General features: G+C 42.8%; 2 protein-coding genes across 9 annotated transcripts in view; both read right to left on the bottom strand.

Annotated features, from left to right (window-relative positions):
- LOC119023366 (NACHT, LRR and PYD domains-containing protein 12-like) overlaps positions 1-15,942 on the bottom strand; it is a 286,857-nt gene that overhangs the window by 259,636 nt on the left and 11,279 nt on the right. For all 5 annotated transcript variants that reach the window (XM_037105249.1, XM_037105258.1, XM_037105272.1 and 2 more), the window contains 2 exons: positions 15,494-15,667; positions 15,133-15,306 (listed from right to left, as the gene is read on the bottom strand). In XM_037105249.1, coding sequence (XP_036961144.1) covers positions 15,133-15,306; positions 15,494-15,667 — 348 coding nt within the window. The remainder of the gene's footprint in view (positions 1-15,132; positions 15,307-15,493; positions 15,668-15,942) is intronic.
- The window catches only part of LOC119023524 (NACHT, LRR and PYD domains-containing protein 3-like), a 75,868-nt gene that overhangs the window by 39,601 nt on the left and 20,325 nt on the right, over positions 1-15,942 (bottom strand). For 2 of the 4 annotated variants that reach the window (XM_037105539.1, XM_037105561.1), the window contains exon 1: positions 1,502-1,651. The exons of 1 other annotated variant lie outside the window; for it this stretch is intronic. In XM_037105539.1, the coding sequence (XP_036961434.1) occupies positions 1,502-1,516 (15 nt within the window). In that variant the 5' untranslated portion in view covers positions 1,517-1,651. Of the gene's footprint in view, positions 1-1,501; positions 1,652-15,942 lie in introns of those variants that run through there. One more of the 4 variants, XM_037105548.1, reaches the window with a different exon arrangement.

Consider the following 15,942-nt stretch of genomic DNA (forward strand, 5'->3'; position numbering starts at 1 on the left):
AATTTTTTCTTATATCTGGAACAAAACTATCCATCGAATATGTAAAGTCTGCCTGGATTGGCAGAAACACCCGTAGGTCTGGTCTTATGTGGTCCTGTGTGGGCCCTAATAGAAGAACTATCGTGTCAACCAATGTCTCCACTGGCCTTAGTGTGTGTTCCTCTTCCTCTAAGCAAACATAGTTACACAAACAACTCGTAAAATGTTCAATGAGAATATGGGCACTCTTTAAACACAAACAAGCTATAGCCATATATAACGACGCTGTTGTTTCTGGGCTGTCTTCATTAAAGGTCTCGGCATGTAGTATGTTGATAAAAGAATTCTGCGGAGGCAAGGCTGGGTGCAATGACAGAGCAATCTTTATCTAAATAGATCTCAAGCCAGCGTCCGAACAGAGTGCAGCCGCACGTCTGGTGTTCTCAAATCTATGGTGAAAGCAATGCCAAAATGCTTCACCCTCTGCCCCTTAATCCTATTGAGGCTTCGATTTTAGGAGATCTACTAATTAACAACCACCTTTCCCTGGTGAGCGGGCCACCAGATTTATTTCCATACCTGCCTACTTCTCCTAATTCGTCACTTTGGTGGATTACATGTTAATCTATCCAATGGAAGAAGAGAAGGATGGGTCTGCCTCACACCCCCTATGAAATAACTCTTGTGTGTGTTACTTAACTTTGCTGATGTCAGCTAAAGTGGACAGGATCTCTATACTTAGATGACAATGTACTTAGATGACAGAGTGCTTCTTCACATTTATTCAGAAAGCTGCTGAGATACTTTGACTGAAGAAGTGAGAGGACAGAAGGGGCGGAGCCTGCTGTCATGGAAGACTGTGTATCTCTACTGTGATTGGATGACAGTCTGTGTTAGTGAATGTCCAATAAAACATTCATAATTACGATAAACAGATGGAGAATTCTATTTCATGACACGCGTGACGTGTTGAACTGGAACAGACTTCATACAGAGAAATAAAATATTATTGACAAAATAAATCTTCATCCTCTGACCAGGTGATTCTATAAATCATCAAACTGGAGTCTGTAGAGCACATTGTTGGTTTGGCTGCAGCTTCATGTCTCAAACAGATCAATACTAAACAACTGATAGTTATCATCTACTGACAGATGAGCATCAATACTGCAGTGTTCAAACTGATCATCAGTTTACATTCAATATGTGATCAATTGTCATCGTGAAAATGGGCAGCGTGCCAGATGATCAGTCTGGCCCTGCCCTCATCACACTGTCTTCATTCAAATCAAACATTTATCTGAACTCAAACATGATCTGAAATAGAATTTTTACACTCATCAGCTTTTCTCTTCCTGCTCACAAAGACGTCTCTGACCTTCAGAGGAGGAAGTTTCCTCATTAAACTTGGGTTTGAACTGATGACTGCATTAAAGGACACTTTCAAACTATCTGACACAGTCTGTCAAACCTCAAATAAATGATGATGTCACACAGGAACAGAAACTAGAGTTTCACTCACTTGACTTATTTCCATGAGTGTCCGTCAGTCCAGCAGCTCATTGTGTCTTGATCAGGTGTGTGTAGAATGAAGATTAGACTGATCTCAGTGTGACCAGCGCTTTCAATACAAACTCCTCCCAGCAGCATTAAAACTCTATAAACCAGTGTGAAACTGCTGTACAGGACAAAATGGAGGAGGAAGAGGAAGATGATCAGCTGGTTATATTCTGTATTACTATCTATTTTCATGTACGACTCATCATTTGTATTATTAAACTCAATTGTTCTAAAGTACTTGACACAATGTTCTGAGTCACTTTCCACCACAGGGAACTTCGATAGTCAAACTATTCTGTGTATAAAATGTTATTATAGTTAATAACTTCAAATTCAAACCTATAAACTGACCTCCAGGCGTGTTTGTCTGACAGAGACCTCAATAAAACCATAAACAGGCTTCATAAAATCATTTCAGTGTCAAAGTCCAAACAACAGGTGCGGTATCAGAGTCCAACCCGTCCCCCGAGGCAGAGACAGGATTTCTACTTCCTGCTCTGATGGAAATAGCCCAAAGAATCAAACTGTCTGAATAAAGCAACATGTTGATGACTTCCACTGATACATTGTTTCATATGTTTAATGATATAAAATACAAATAACACCCATCACTATAAACACACGGTGCATTTCATTTTAGGGTGGAATTTCCCTTTACATATTCACACACTGAACAAACGGGTAAACAAGTCATTTAAAAGTATTTTTTACAAGATCACACAACATATCTGTCTCGCAATTAGTCAACTGGTCCAAATGTTCACATGAAACTCTTTTTTCTTCACTTGCTTCAGTGTTTTTAACACATAAATATGAGCTTCCTTCAGTCAAACTGATTTATTTATGGGTTCTGCTACAAACTCAAAGTGACGTCAGCAGTTTAATGTGAAACTGAAGCTGTGATGTTTCACCTCCATCAGTCACAGATGATCTCTGTCTGTATCCGTGTGGATCTGCTGCCTCCTGCTGGTCACTCTGCAGTCTGACACTCTGCTGCTCTGCACCAGCTCACGTCAACCACTTCCTGTTACTGACCAAGGAACCTGAAGAAGGAAGGGTCATCACGTCACTGGATCTCTGGTGTCAGACTGTGGTGACGGCTGTACTGAAGTCTATGGGAGATGATGGAGAAACACAGTAAAACACTCAGAAAAGGAGCTCAAAGGACTGATGGAGCGTCATCACATGGTGCAACAGCCACCACCTGAAGCTCAACATCAGTAAGACCCAGGAGGTGGTGCTGGACTACCAGAGGAACAGGAGGCCTCCTGCCCCGTCATAATCCAGGGAGGAAGTGGACAGGGTGGACTCACACAGGTACCTTGGGGTTGTGACGACCTCTCCCACTCTTGGATTGGTGGTCTGACATGCTCCGACTGTTTTCTTGCAGATGTAGGTGGAGCTGGGAGGGTCAACCTGTACCTGCCTTTCTGGGTGGGACTCCCAGAGTATATATAAGGACTGCCTTTAGGGGTGTGTCTCCCTCTCACCTGGGCCTGCAGCAGGGCCCTCGGCCTCTTTTTCCTTTGTTTAGTTTGATGCACTTGACAACACACAATACACCATATCTCCACTCATCCATACACTGTTAACACGACTGATACTTTTCCTATTGTACACATCCCACTAGTTAACGTTGATGTTGGTTTGAGTCAAATAAACTACTCTTTGCTTACGATGTCTGTCTGTGGCCTCCCTTCTTGTTGCCATCCTTGAGCCAAGTGGTAACAGGGTCCACATCAACAATAAACTGGACTGGTCTCACAACACTGATGTCCTCTTCAGGAAGGGACAGAGCTGTTGGTCCTGAGGAGACTCAGATCATTGAGGGTTTGTTACAGGCTGAAGACCTTCTACCAGTCTGTGGAGGCCAGCATACTCTTCTTTGCTGTGGTATGTTGGTGAGGTCAGCAGGCTGAACCAGCTGGTGAGGAGGGCCCGCTCTCTGGTCGGACTGGACCGGGACAGTCTGGAGACAGTGGCTGAGTGGAGGATGAAGGACAAACCCACCTTGGATAACCCCTCTCAGCCTCCCCACGACGAGCTGCTGCAGATGTGCAGCTCATTCAGCCAGTATCTCACCTGAGACACTGGCTGAATGAGAATGTCAAATGTTTATTCTGACAGATGATGTGAGATGATGAAGTGTTGACAGAAAGTCTTTGGCTCTTGGACTCTACAGTGAGATTTTGTAATGGAGGTCCGTCTGCACGTAGCAGCAGCTCTATCCACTCATAGACACATATTTACAGATAATAACTCAAATAAGACAAATGACAAACTTTATAAATCATCATTATGATTATCTATATGCATGTGTGTGTGCAGCCTGGTTTTATTGTATATACAGACTGATTGTTGTGAGAAAACAATCAGATCACAAAGTTCAGAAAACTGAAATCTGAACGTTCAAAACATATTTAAAGAGATTTAAAACTGCTGATGTGCAGAACGTTGACCAAGAAGAGACAAAACAATTAAACTATTTCTGTTACTGTGATTTACAGTGTTTGTGTGTGTGTGTGTCCTACAGAGACAATGAGGAACCAAATGACCAGAATCTAAATCCAGGATAAAGAGGTTGAGCGAATGTGGTGTTGAAGGTGTGGAGGTGGATCAGAGAGTCAGAGATTCTGTAGAAGGACAGAGTGCCAGCAGGACAGTCCACATACACTGCTACTCTGTTAGAGACAGAGGAGGAGGAGGAGGAGGAGAAGAAGGAGGAGGAGGAGGAGGAGAGGACTGTTCTTCTGTTATTGTGCCAGACAGAGTAACGACCACCATCCGAGCACTCCAGACTCCAGGACTGATTATTCCGTCCAAACAAACAGTCATCTCTGTTTCCTCTCCTGCTGATTCCTCTGTAACTCACTGATATATGAACCTCTCCTCTCCACTCGACCTCCCAGTAACAGCGACCAGTCAGACCATTTCTACACAGCAGCTGCCAGGAGTCAAACCTCTCTGGATGATCAGGATATGGCTGCTCCTCTGACACATGTGTCACCTTCCTGTTGTTGTCAGACAGTTTGAGGTTTGTGTTTACTGTGTTTGTGTCCACTTTGAGTTCACAGACATCTGATGGAGAGAACAAGACACAATACAGCAGCAGTTTATCATCTAACACAGCTGATGGTTTATTTCTTGCTTTATTAACAGACTGACTGTTAATTAGATCAAAACTTCACAATGACTCATCTTTCTGGATCTTCTTTCAGACTGACAGTTGAATGCAGATACACAAGCTTTAGATTTAAACCACTTTAACATGTGCTGCCTTGTTTTCATTAATCAAAGTGAACACACACTTACACTTCATCAGACCAGGTTTCATCCTCTGCTCTCCACCATGTTCCACCCTGGAGGGAGAAACAGAGTCAGAATGATCCTTCCAGGTCTTCGAATAAGGACATTATCTCTTTGATTCCATGTTTCACAGTTGTCAGTTCAGCAACATTATCCAGCTCTCTCCCCCGATAAATGGTCAATTTAAAACTATTCCTCATCATTACTATTGTCTGCACTGTCTGTTCTTTCACTGTCAAGCAGGTCAGTGAAACTTTCAGTCATACCTACATCTTCTCATTGCCTCATGTACATTGTAGATCAGTAGGTTGGAATGTTAATTTCTGAATGTTAAGTCATTATAAATGATAAAGAGCAGCTCCTGAGGTGAATGTGTTCACCTGCTGTATGACTGATAATGACTTATTATCCTATGACCAGAAAAACTCACTTTACAGCCAAAAACTCTTCAGATTTGTGTTAGTCCAGATAACACTTCCAAATGAAATTAGACGAATCAGTAGCACAAATAGGTTCAGTCTCAGAAAAATAAAGGTCTGAAGAAACAACAAAAAAAACAGTATTTGGACGAGATGCTGAAGAGGTGAAGAGAATGAACACAGAGTTGGCAGGTGAACTTCTCTCAGCTCCTTTAAATACAGCAGGCAGTCAACAAACCAGAGAAGACACAAATATACAACTCAACTAAAGAAATCTCCTTCTTACAGCTTCATTCATGTTTCAGGAAACTGTGACGCTTCATTTTTGTCTGCTGACATATTTAGTTATTGTTGACGTCAGTGGTTACAGATGTTCTGTTCAGTTCAGACTGACAGACTCTGTACAGATTAAAGTGTTTTCAACTGGAAATCAGTCAGACTAGTTTAAGGAACAGATCTTTTTTCTTTTCCTCATTCAGTTTCTGTCAAACACATCAGTTTTTAACTGCAGGCAGCTTGTTTTGATATTATTGAGTATTTTACACGTTGTGGCTGAAACTGTTGTTCTAACAGAAAGCTGTGACACAATGTACAAGATGATTAGAACCTTCTGCTCTGCTCAGCTTTAGTTACATGCACACACTTTCACACACACAATACGCCTCAACTGCAAGTTCCAGTTAGAAACATGATGAGAAATCAGTAATCAGATGATTGAATAAAAACAGGTTCTACCAGACACCTGACATGTACCACAGTAGCCATTTTTAGACAAGCCGCCAATTTGCCCATCCTTTTGGCAGCTCGGTCTAAGGTTTTAGACAGAGGGCGGCAAATTAGGGGTCTGTTTTGATTGGCAATTTGCTGGCTTGGAGGGTACACTAATTTCCGCCTTGCCTACTATCTAAATCCGAGGCATCGATGTGCCGGCCCCTGCGTGAGATAGGCGGAGGTGTGGATGACATGCACTGTTGTCAAGATGAGCAACTGGACAGCTGCTAAGATCCAGGAGATGCAGAATCTCCTCGGTCTGTCTTCGTTGTCCGTGTGTTGTTGTAGCAGCAAGCTACTAAAGGTCGCTACTTTCAAATTAAAAGCCCCCCTGATAAGAACCCAGTTCTAACCTCCAGTGGGGTGCAATGTAAAGCTCTTACTTATTTTTTTAAATACTTGATTGCAAGGCTTCTTACCTTCACAAAGATAATCATTTAATTGTATTTGCAATATTGTACCTTACTTAAAAAACAAAACAAAACAAACAAAAAATTCTCCCCGGTATAAATTCACGTAAATAACAAACCGTAAAGTAAACAGACAAACACATATATGAGGCAAACTGGTATTTCCCAGATGAGGATCTACAAAAAGAAAAATAAATAAATAAATGAAAGAATAGAATAGAGTAGAATAGAATAAACTAATGGGAAAATAAGGGGTGGTGCATGTTCATGTATTTGAGTGTGTGTGTGTGTGTGTTGTGTGTGTGCATGTGAGTATTAGAGTTGGGGGTCATTTAGTTCATGGAGGGTAATTTGATTAAATATTTCCACTGTTTTCATCAGTCTTTCTTCACAGTATAACTTATTCCATATATGTATTTGTTCCCTATTTATAAAAGTTAGTCTTTCCATCTCAAAACTTTGTTCTGTTGTTAATACCCATGCTCTTAATTTAAAGACAAATTCATTGTCACTGTTCACAGCCCAACTTCGAGCTTCACATCACGTCATATGTTTATCCCTACCCCGTTTTAGAAAGACAGTGTGGCACATTGCCACCTTGTCTATCTAAAAAGGGCTAGTAAGAGAATGTGACTGACATGGAGAATATATCAAACAAGAAACATTTCTAAAACCAAGAGTACAGTTTGAACCTGAACTTTTAAGCCAAAATAAATTAGATATCTACAATTTCATAAAGAATGGGAAAAGTCAATTTGCTGATGAAGACCAAGTAATGTGGCTGAAATCTCTAACAGACCTTGGACTTTGATAATTATCAATAAATATGATGGTGTGATTTTCCTTTACTGCGCTGAGTGAGAAAGAGGAGCAAAAAGAGGGAGGGAGCAAGAAAAATGTGCACAGGAAAAAAACTGCCCATCACCTGCTGTGTGTATTCCCTTCACGTCTGTGACATATTGATAAAATTAGGCGAGACTCAGATTCTCTACATGATTTGCCGCTGCAGCCTCGCTTGACAAAAAAGTGATAAGTCCAGTTTGGTACTGTCTTCACTGTTATCAGCAGTACTGCTGGTTCAGACTGTGGACCAACAGTCCTCAGCTTGTCAGTGTGACAGAGAAACAGTGTGTGAGCTCTTGTTGTCTGTTCATACCTGAAACAGTCCGGCAGCTTCACTCCTGAGTCTCCTGGATGATTGTAGGTCAGGTCCAGCTCTCTCAGATGGGAGGGGTTGGATCTCACAGCTGAGGCCAGAGAAGTACAGCCTTCCTCTGTGATCAGACAGCCTGACAGTCTGGAGACACAGGCACAGACACACATGACAATGTATATTTATCTATTTGTAGAGACAGTCTGTGAATTACATCTGTGAACTATGATTATGTTTTTCTTTGTGTTTTACTTCCTGTCTGTCAGTCCTGGGAGAAGGATCCTCCGCTTCCTGGTGCTCAGATCAAGTAATTTAAATGCACACTATGTAATTTGTGCCTCTCGTGGTCTGTCACTTAAAACAATGAAGAAAAAGTTAAAGTAGCAAAGGATCATGGGAGTTGTTGTCTTCAGATGAAAGCTATCTAAAGTGACTCAGACACGAATGTTGATGAATTCAGTCAGAGGTTGACCTGAATTCAAACCCTCGCTGCGTACTGTTATTGGCTAACGTTAGCTTATGGCTGTTTTGGGATGAAGAAACACAAATGACCCCACAGTCAAACTCACAATGCAAGTGGTGAACACATCATTCAGCATAAAACATTTAGATGAAAATCTGCCTCAGGCGCAAATGTTAACAGACGAGGTGTTTTAAAGTTTTCTTCTTGTTACGTTTCGTCTGGTTCTCTGTGGGGGGGGGTTAGGGTTAGATGGACGGACGCTCGCTCTTCCCCCTCACCCGCCACAAAGCAGCTAACATTGAAAATTAGTATAGTGGCGCTGAGCTAGCAGTATAGCAGTGCAGCGCCGCCTACCACCGTCTTTGGGAGAACCCTGATCAACATGTGGAGCAAAGGTAGAGCCGTTATAGACATTTAGGGGACAGTAAAAAATGATGGACACGTTCAACATGCTTGAATTTCTTGATTTCATTATTCAGTTGTTTCTGTAGATATTTTGTAAGTTTTGTTTTTTATTCCTAGTTTACAATTGAAATATGGTACAAAGTGTTCGACTCATACAAACAGAGGATCAGAATGAAAGAACACCATGTTGGGAATTGATATTGATTATTCATTAATATATTATTATTAATTAAAATGATTATAGTTGATTAATGAAACTTAGGTTACAATGAATCATTAATGAACACGGGGCACCACCCTGAAGGACATACCTTTAGTCTCAAAGCCTGATAGTAATCAAATTGTCAATATTATGAAAATATCAATAATTAGATGAGAGGGAAGGTGTGAATCCGGGCACTGACCATCTCAACCAGCTGTTATTACAATATGGGATTGTGCAAAATAATGACAGATGCTGCTCAGTTAGAATGAAGAGTGTTTATTAAAGCTTTCTCCAAAAACACAAACAACCTACTTTAACAAACAACAGTTGCTTTCAACAACTAGCAACATCAAAAATATAAGCAAGCCAACAATATAAATGGGTGGCGGTGTGTGTGTGGCAGGAAGTCCCTGGTAAAGACTACAAAGATGGCTGAATATGGCTTGGGAAGTCACATTCGCCAGACTACAAATTATATGACTTAAGAAATCTCGTTGGAGAGACTACAGGAAATGCTGAACGTGACTTGGCGAAGTCACGCGACAACATGAATTCCAAGGTGATGATTCAGATTAAACTGAATCATATACCTGGAAATAAAGTCCTCTTCTCCTCTTCCTGATGATATAAAGTTCATCACCACTCTTCCTGTGTGTGTTTATGTGTGTGTGTGTGTGCCTCCTACAGAGACACTGAGGAATCAGATGATCTGAACCAGACCCCAAATCCAGGATAAAGAGTTTCAGTGAATGTGGTGTTGAAGGTGTGGAGGTGGATCAGTGAGTCAGAGACTCTGTAGAAGGACAGAGTGCCAGCAGGACAGTCCACATACACTGCAACTCTGTTAGAGACAGAGGAGGAGGAGGAGGAGGAGGAGGAGGAGGAGAGGACTGTACTTCTATTATTGTGCCAGACAGAGTACCGGCCACCATCCAAGCACCTCAGACTCCAGGACTGATTATTCCCTCCAAACAAACAGTCATCTCTGTTTCCTCTCCTGCTGATTCCTCTGTAACTCACTGATATAAGAACCCTTCCACTCCACTCGACCTTCCAGTAACAGCGACCAGTCAGACCAGTTCTACACAGCAGCTGAGGCCAGGAGTCAAACCTCTCTGGATGATCAGGATATGGCTGCTTCTCTGACACATGTGTCACCTTCCTGTTGTTGTCAGACAGTTTGAGGTTTCTGTTTACTGTGTTTGTGTCCACTGTGAGTTCACAGACATCTGATGGAGAGAACAAGACACAATACAGCAGCAGTTTATCATCTAACACAGCTGATGGTTTATTTCTTGCTTTATTAACAGACTGACTGTTAATTAGATCAAAACTTCACAATGACTCATCTTTCTGGATCTTCTTTCAGACTGACAGTTGAATGCAGATACACAAGCTTTAGATTTAAACTACTTTAACATGTGCTGCCTTGTTTTCATCAATCAAAGTGAACACACACTTACACTTCCTCAGACCACCAGGTTTCAGCCACTGTTCTCCACCATGTTCCACCCTGGAGGAAGAAACAGAGTCAGAATGATCCTTCCAGGTCCTCTTCCACTAAGGACATTATCTCTTGGATTCCATGTTTGACAGTTGTCAGTTCAGCAACATTATCTAGCTCTCTCCCCTGATAAATGGTCAATTTAAAAATATTCCTCAGCATTACTATTGTCTGCACTGTCGAGCAGGTCAGTGAAAGTTTCAGTCATCTCCACATCTTCTCATTGCCTCATGTACATTGTAGATCAGTAGGTTGGAATGTTTATTTCTGAATGTTAAGTCATTATAAATGATTAAAAGTGGCTCCTGAGGTGAATGTGTTCACCTGCTGAATGACTGATAATGACTTATTATCCTATGACCAGAAAAACTCACTTTACAGCCAAAAACTCTTCAGATTTGTGTTAGTCCAGAGAAAATTTCCAAATGAAATTAGACGTCCAGTGTTCCGCGGCCCGGACGAAAACCGCATTGTTCCTCCTGAATCTGAGGTTCGACTATCGGCCGAATTCTCCTCTCCAGTACCCTGGAATAGACTTTCCCAGGGAGGCTGAGGAGTGTGATCCCCCGATAGTTGGAGCACACCCTCCGGTCCCCCTTTTTAAATAGGGGGACCACCACCCCGGTCTGCCAGTCCAGAGGCACTGTCCCCGACTGCCATGCAATGTTGCAGAGACGTGTCAACCAAGACAGCCCTACAACATCCAGAGACTTGAGGTACTCAGGGCGGATCTCATCCACCCCCGCTGCTTTGCCACCGAGGAGCTTCCCAACTACCTCAGTGACTTCGGCTTGGGTGATGAATGAGTCAACCTCCGAGTCCCCAGCCTCTGCTTCCTCTATGGAAGACACGTCAGCGGGATTGAGGTCCCTGTACGAGCGGAGCAGGAGCTTGGTTCGCATTGCCGGCAGTAAGTCAGACCTGTTCCCGGTACATGTTGGACTCCGGCAGGGCTGCCCTTTGTCACCGGTTCTGTTCATTACCTTCATGGACAGAATTTCTAGGCGCAGCCACGGGCCGGAGGGGATCTGGTTTGGGAGCCACAGGATCTCATCTCTGCTTTTCGCGGATGATGTGGTCTTGTTGGCTCCTTCGAGCCGGGACCTCCAGCATGTCCTGGGGCGGTTTGCAGCCGAGTGTGAAGCGGCTGGGATGGGAATCAGCACCTCCAAATCTGAGGCCATGGTTCTCGACCGGAAAAAGGTGGCTTGTCCCCTCCGGGTTGGGGGAGAGCTACTGCCTCAGGTGGAGGAGTTTAAGTATCCTGGGGTCTTGTTCACGAGTGAGGGAAGGATGGAGCGTGAGATTGACAGGCGGATCGGTGCGGCGGCCGCAGTAATGCGGTCGTTGTACCGGTCTGTTGTGGTGAAGAGAGAGCTGAGTCGAAAGGCGAAGCTTTCGATTTACCGGTCAATCTACGTTCCTACCCTCACCTATGGTCATGAACTTTGGGTCATGACTGAAAGAATAAGATCCCGGATACAAGCGGCTGAAATGAGTTTCCTCCGCAGGGTGGCGGGGCGCTCCCTTAGAGATAGGGTGAGGAGCTCTGTCACCCGGGAGGAGCTCGGAGTAGAGCCACTGCTCCTCCACATCGAGAGGAGCCAGTTGGGGTGGCTCGGGCATCTGTTTCGGATGCCCCCGGGACGCCTTCAACGGGAGGTGTTCCTGGCATGTCCCACTGGGAGGAGACCCCGGGGAAGACCTAGGACACGCTGGAGCGACTATGTCGCCCAGCTGGCCTGGGAACGCCTTGGGATCCTCCCAGAAGAGCTGGAGGAAGTGTCCGGGGTGAGGGAAGTCTGGGTGTCCCTGCTCAGACAGCTGCCCCCGCGACCCGGTAACGGATAAAGCGGTAGAAGATGGATGGATGGATGGAAATTAGACGTATCAGTAGCACAAATGGGTTCAGTCTCAGAAAAATAAAAGTCTGAAGAAAAAACAAAAAAAACAGTATTTGGACGAGATGCTGAAGAAGCGAACAGAACGAACACAGAGTTGGCAGGTGAACTTCTCTCAGCTCCTTTAAATACAGCAGACAGAGTCAACAAACCAGAGGAGAAGACACAAATATACAACTGCCGGCCCCTGCGTGAGATGGGCGGAGGTGTGGATGACAAGCACTGTTGTCAAAATGAGCAACTGGACAGCTGCTAAGATCCAGGAGATGCAGCATCTCCTCGGTCTCTGTAGCTGTCTTCGTTGTCCGTGTGTTGTTGTAGCAGCAAGCTACTAAAGGTCGCTACTTTCAAATTAAAAGCCCCCCTGATAAGAACCCAGTTCTAACCTCCAGTGGGGTGCAATGTAAAGCTCTTATTTTTTTTAAAATACTTTATTGCAAGGCTTCTTACCTTCACAAAGATAATCATTTCATTTTATTTGCAATATTGTACCTTACTTAAAAAAAAAACACAAACAAAAAATTCTCCCCGGTATAAATTCACAAAGTAAATAACAAACCGTAAAGTAAACAGACAAACACATATATGAGGCAAACTGGTATTTCCCAGATGAGGATCTACAAAAGAAAAAATAAATAAATAAATAAATACATGAAATAATAGAATAGTAGAGTAGAGTAGAGTAGAATAGAATAGAATAAACTAATGGGAAAATAAGGGGTGGTGCATGTTCATGTATTTGAGTGTGTGTGTGTGTGTGTGTGTGTTGTGTGTGTGCATATGAGTATTAGAGTTGGGGTGGGGTCCATTTAGTTCATGGAGGGTAATTTGATTAAATATTTCCACTGTTTTTATCAGTCTTTCTTTACAGTATAACTTATTCCATATATGTATTTGTTCCCTATTTATAGAAGTCCATTCCAATCCATCTCTAAACTTTGTTCTCTTGTTAATACCCCTGCTCTTAATTTAAAGACAAATTCATTGTCACTGTTCACAGCCCAACTTCGAGCTTCACATCACGTCATATGTTTATCCCTACCCCGTTTTAGAAAGACAGTGTGGCACATTGCCACCTTGTCTATCTAAAAAGGGCTAGTAAGAGAATGTGACTGACATGGAGAATATATCAAACAAGAAACATTTCTAAAACCAAGACTACAGTTTGAACCTGAACTTTTGAGCCAAAATAAATTAGATATCTACAATTTCATAAAGAATGGGAAAAGTCAATTTGCTGATGAAGACCAAGTAATGTGGCTGAAATCTCTAACAGACCTTGAGTGTACATTGTTTTGTCAACTACTCTTCCCAAGGTCAAGAATGACCTTCTAGTTTCTATTCTGGTTAATTAACGCTGAACTACATTTGTCATAAATACTGTATCTCATTAAATGATCAGCAGCAGCTGGTGTTGTGATGTCAGTCATGGGGTCAGTCTCAGGGTGGACAGGGACTTTCAGTACATCAGCTAAGCTTTGTCCACACTCGATGTCTGTGTACTATGAGGCTGAGATGCTGCTTCTCACTCGCTTCTTTGTTATCACACAGGTTGTGTTGCTGCTGCAGTGCAGCTCCTGCCTGCCCAATCTGTTTACATGGAGCTGGACTTCGATAATTATCAATAAATATGATGGCGTGATTTTCCTTTAGCGCACTGAGTGAGAAAGAGGAGCAAAAAGAGGGCGGGAAAAAAACTGCCCACCTGCTGTGTGTATTCCCTTCACGTCTGTGACATGTTGATAAAACTAGGCGAGACTCAGATTCTCTACATGATGTGCCGCTGCAGCCTCGCTTGACAAAGAAGTGATAAGTCCAATCTGGTACTGTCCTCACTGTTATCAGCAGTACTGCTGGTTCAGACTGTGAACCAACAGTCCTCAGCTTGTCAGTGTGACAGAGAAACAGTGTGTGAGCTCTTGTTGTCTGTTCATACCTGAAACAGTCCGGCAGCTTCACTCCTGAGTCTCCTGGATTATTGTAGCTTAGGTCCAGCTCTCTCAGATGGGAGGGGTTGGATCTCACAGCTGAGGCCAGAGAAGTACAGCCTTCCTCTGTGATCAGACAGCCTGACAGTCTGGAGACACACACACAGACACAGACACACACGACAATGTATATTTATCTATTTGTAGAGACAGACAGTCTGTGAATTACATCTGTGAACTATGATTATGTTTTTGTTTGTGTTTTACTTCCTGTCTGTCAGTCCTGGGAGAAGGATCCTCCGCTTCCTGATGTTTTTTTCCCTGATAAAGGTTTTTTTGCTATTTAAGTTTGCCTCACAGTCGAGAGTCAAAAGACAGAGGATGTGCTCACGGTAGACATTGTAAAGCCTACTGAGGAAACGTGAAAATTATTTTGGTCTTGACAGCAGTCTTGCTGTGACACCGGAAAAAGAGTTAAAATACGGTCAGCTGCACTGGAAAAGCTCTGTAACCACATTACAAATGGTGAAGGTGTAGAAAGTTAAAAAAAATTAAAATTCAAAAATATTTGATAAAACTCTGTCATTGACACCTGTAACACGGATTAGAGTGACATGTTGAATATAAATTTACTGTACATTATAATGAATTCACAACACACAATGTCCGAATCACCTACAAACATTTGATATAATGTAACTGAAGCTAATCTTAATCAGATGCCAAGACACATTTGAGTAGTCATTTAAGAGAACTAAAGTCAGACCTGAGAGTCTCCAGTTTACAGTGTGGACTCTTCAGTCCAACAGACAGCTGCTTCACTCCTGAATCCTGCAGGTCGTTGTTACCCAGGTCCACCTCTCTCAGACTAGAGGACTGGGAGCTGAGAACTGAGGAAAGAGCTTCACAGCTTCTCTCTGACAGATTACAGCCACTCAGCCTGAAAAAAAAGTACAGTACACATGTGAAGACTTGTCTCTCTGCTTGAGTTAACTTCTAACTGTATTTTGACAATCTCACTTCAAGAGCAGTGTCTGAAAAGAGAACTGGCAAAATGACAGGAGAGCAATAACAACATAAAGGAGCAGTTATTGTTCACTCTGTACACATCTTTTTTTTAAACCTGACCTGAGAATCTCCAGTTTACAGTGTGGACTCTTCAGTCCAACAGACAGCTGCTTCACTCCTGAATCCTGCAGGTTGTTGTTACTCAGGTCCAGCTCTCTCAGACTAGAGGACTGGGAGCTGAGAACTGAGGACAGAGCTTTACAGCTTCTCTCTGACAGATTACAGCCACTCAGCCTGAAAAAAAGTACAATACACATGTGAAGACTTGTCTCTCTGCTTGAGTTAACTTCTAACTGTATTTTGACAATCTCACTTCAAGAGCAGTGTCTGAAAAGAGAACTGGCAAAATGACAGGAGAGCAATAACAACATAAAGGAACAGTTACTGTTCACTCTGTACACATCTTTTTTTTAAACCTGACCTGAGAATCTCCAGTTTACAGTGTGGACTCTTCAGTCCAACAGAGAGCAGCTCCTCTCCTGAATCCTGCAGGTTGTTGTTACTCAGGTCCAGCTCTCTCAGACTAGAGGACTGGGAGCTGAGAACTGAGGACACAGCTTCACAGCTTCTCCCTGACAGATTACAGCCATTCAGCCTGAAAGAATTACAGTACACATGTGAAGACTTTTCTCTCCACTTGAGTTAACGTCTAACCTTTTACTGCTGTGGCTCTATTGCGGTAACGCAGCAGCAAACAGGTCACATGAAAGGAGAAACCTCTGTATATATGAGTGGAGATGTGTGCTAAACTTTCGGACAAACTCAAACAGATTCAAGTTGAGACTTAAAGGGACAGTTTACCCCTAATCAAAAAATAATATTTATTCCTCTGACCTGTCATGTTTGTTATACATCTAGACTGTTTCAGCT

Source organism: Acanthopagrus latus, chromosome 1 (genome assembly GCF_904848185.1).
Source record: "Acanthopagrus latus isolate v.2019 chromosome 1, fAcaLat1.1, whole genome shotgun sequence".
In the NCBI taxonomy this organism is placed as follows: Eukaryota; Metazoa; Chordata; class Actinopteri; order Spariformes; family Sparidae; genus Acanthopagrus; species Acanthopagrus latus.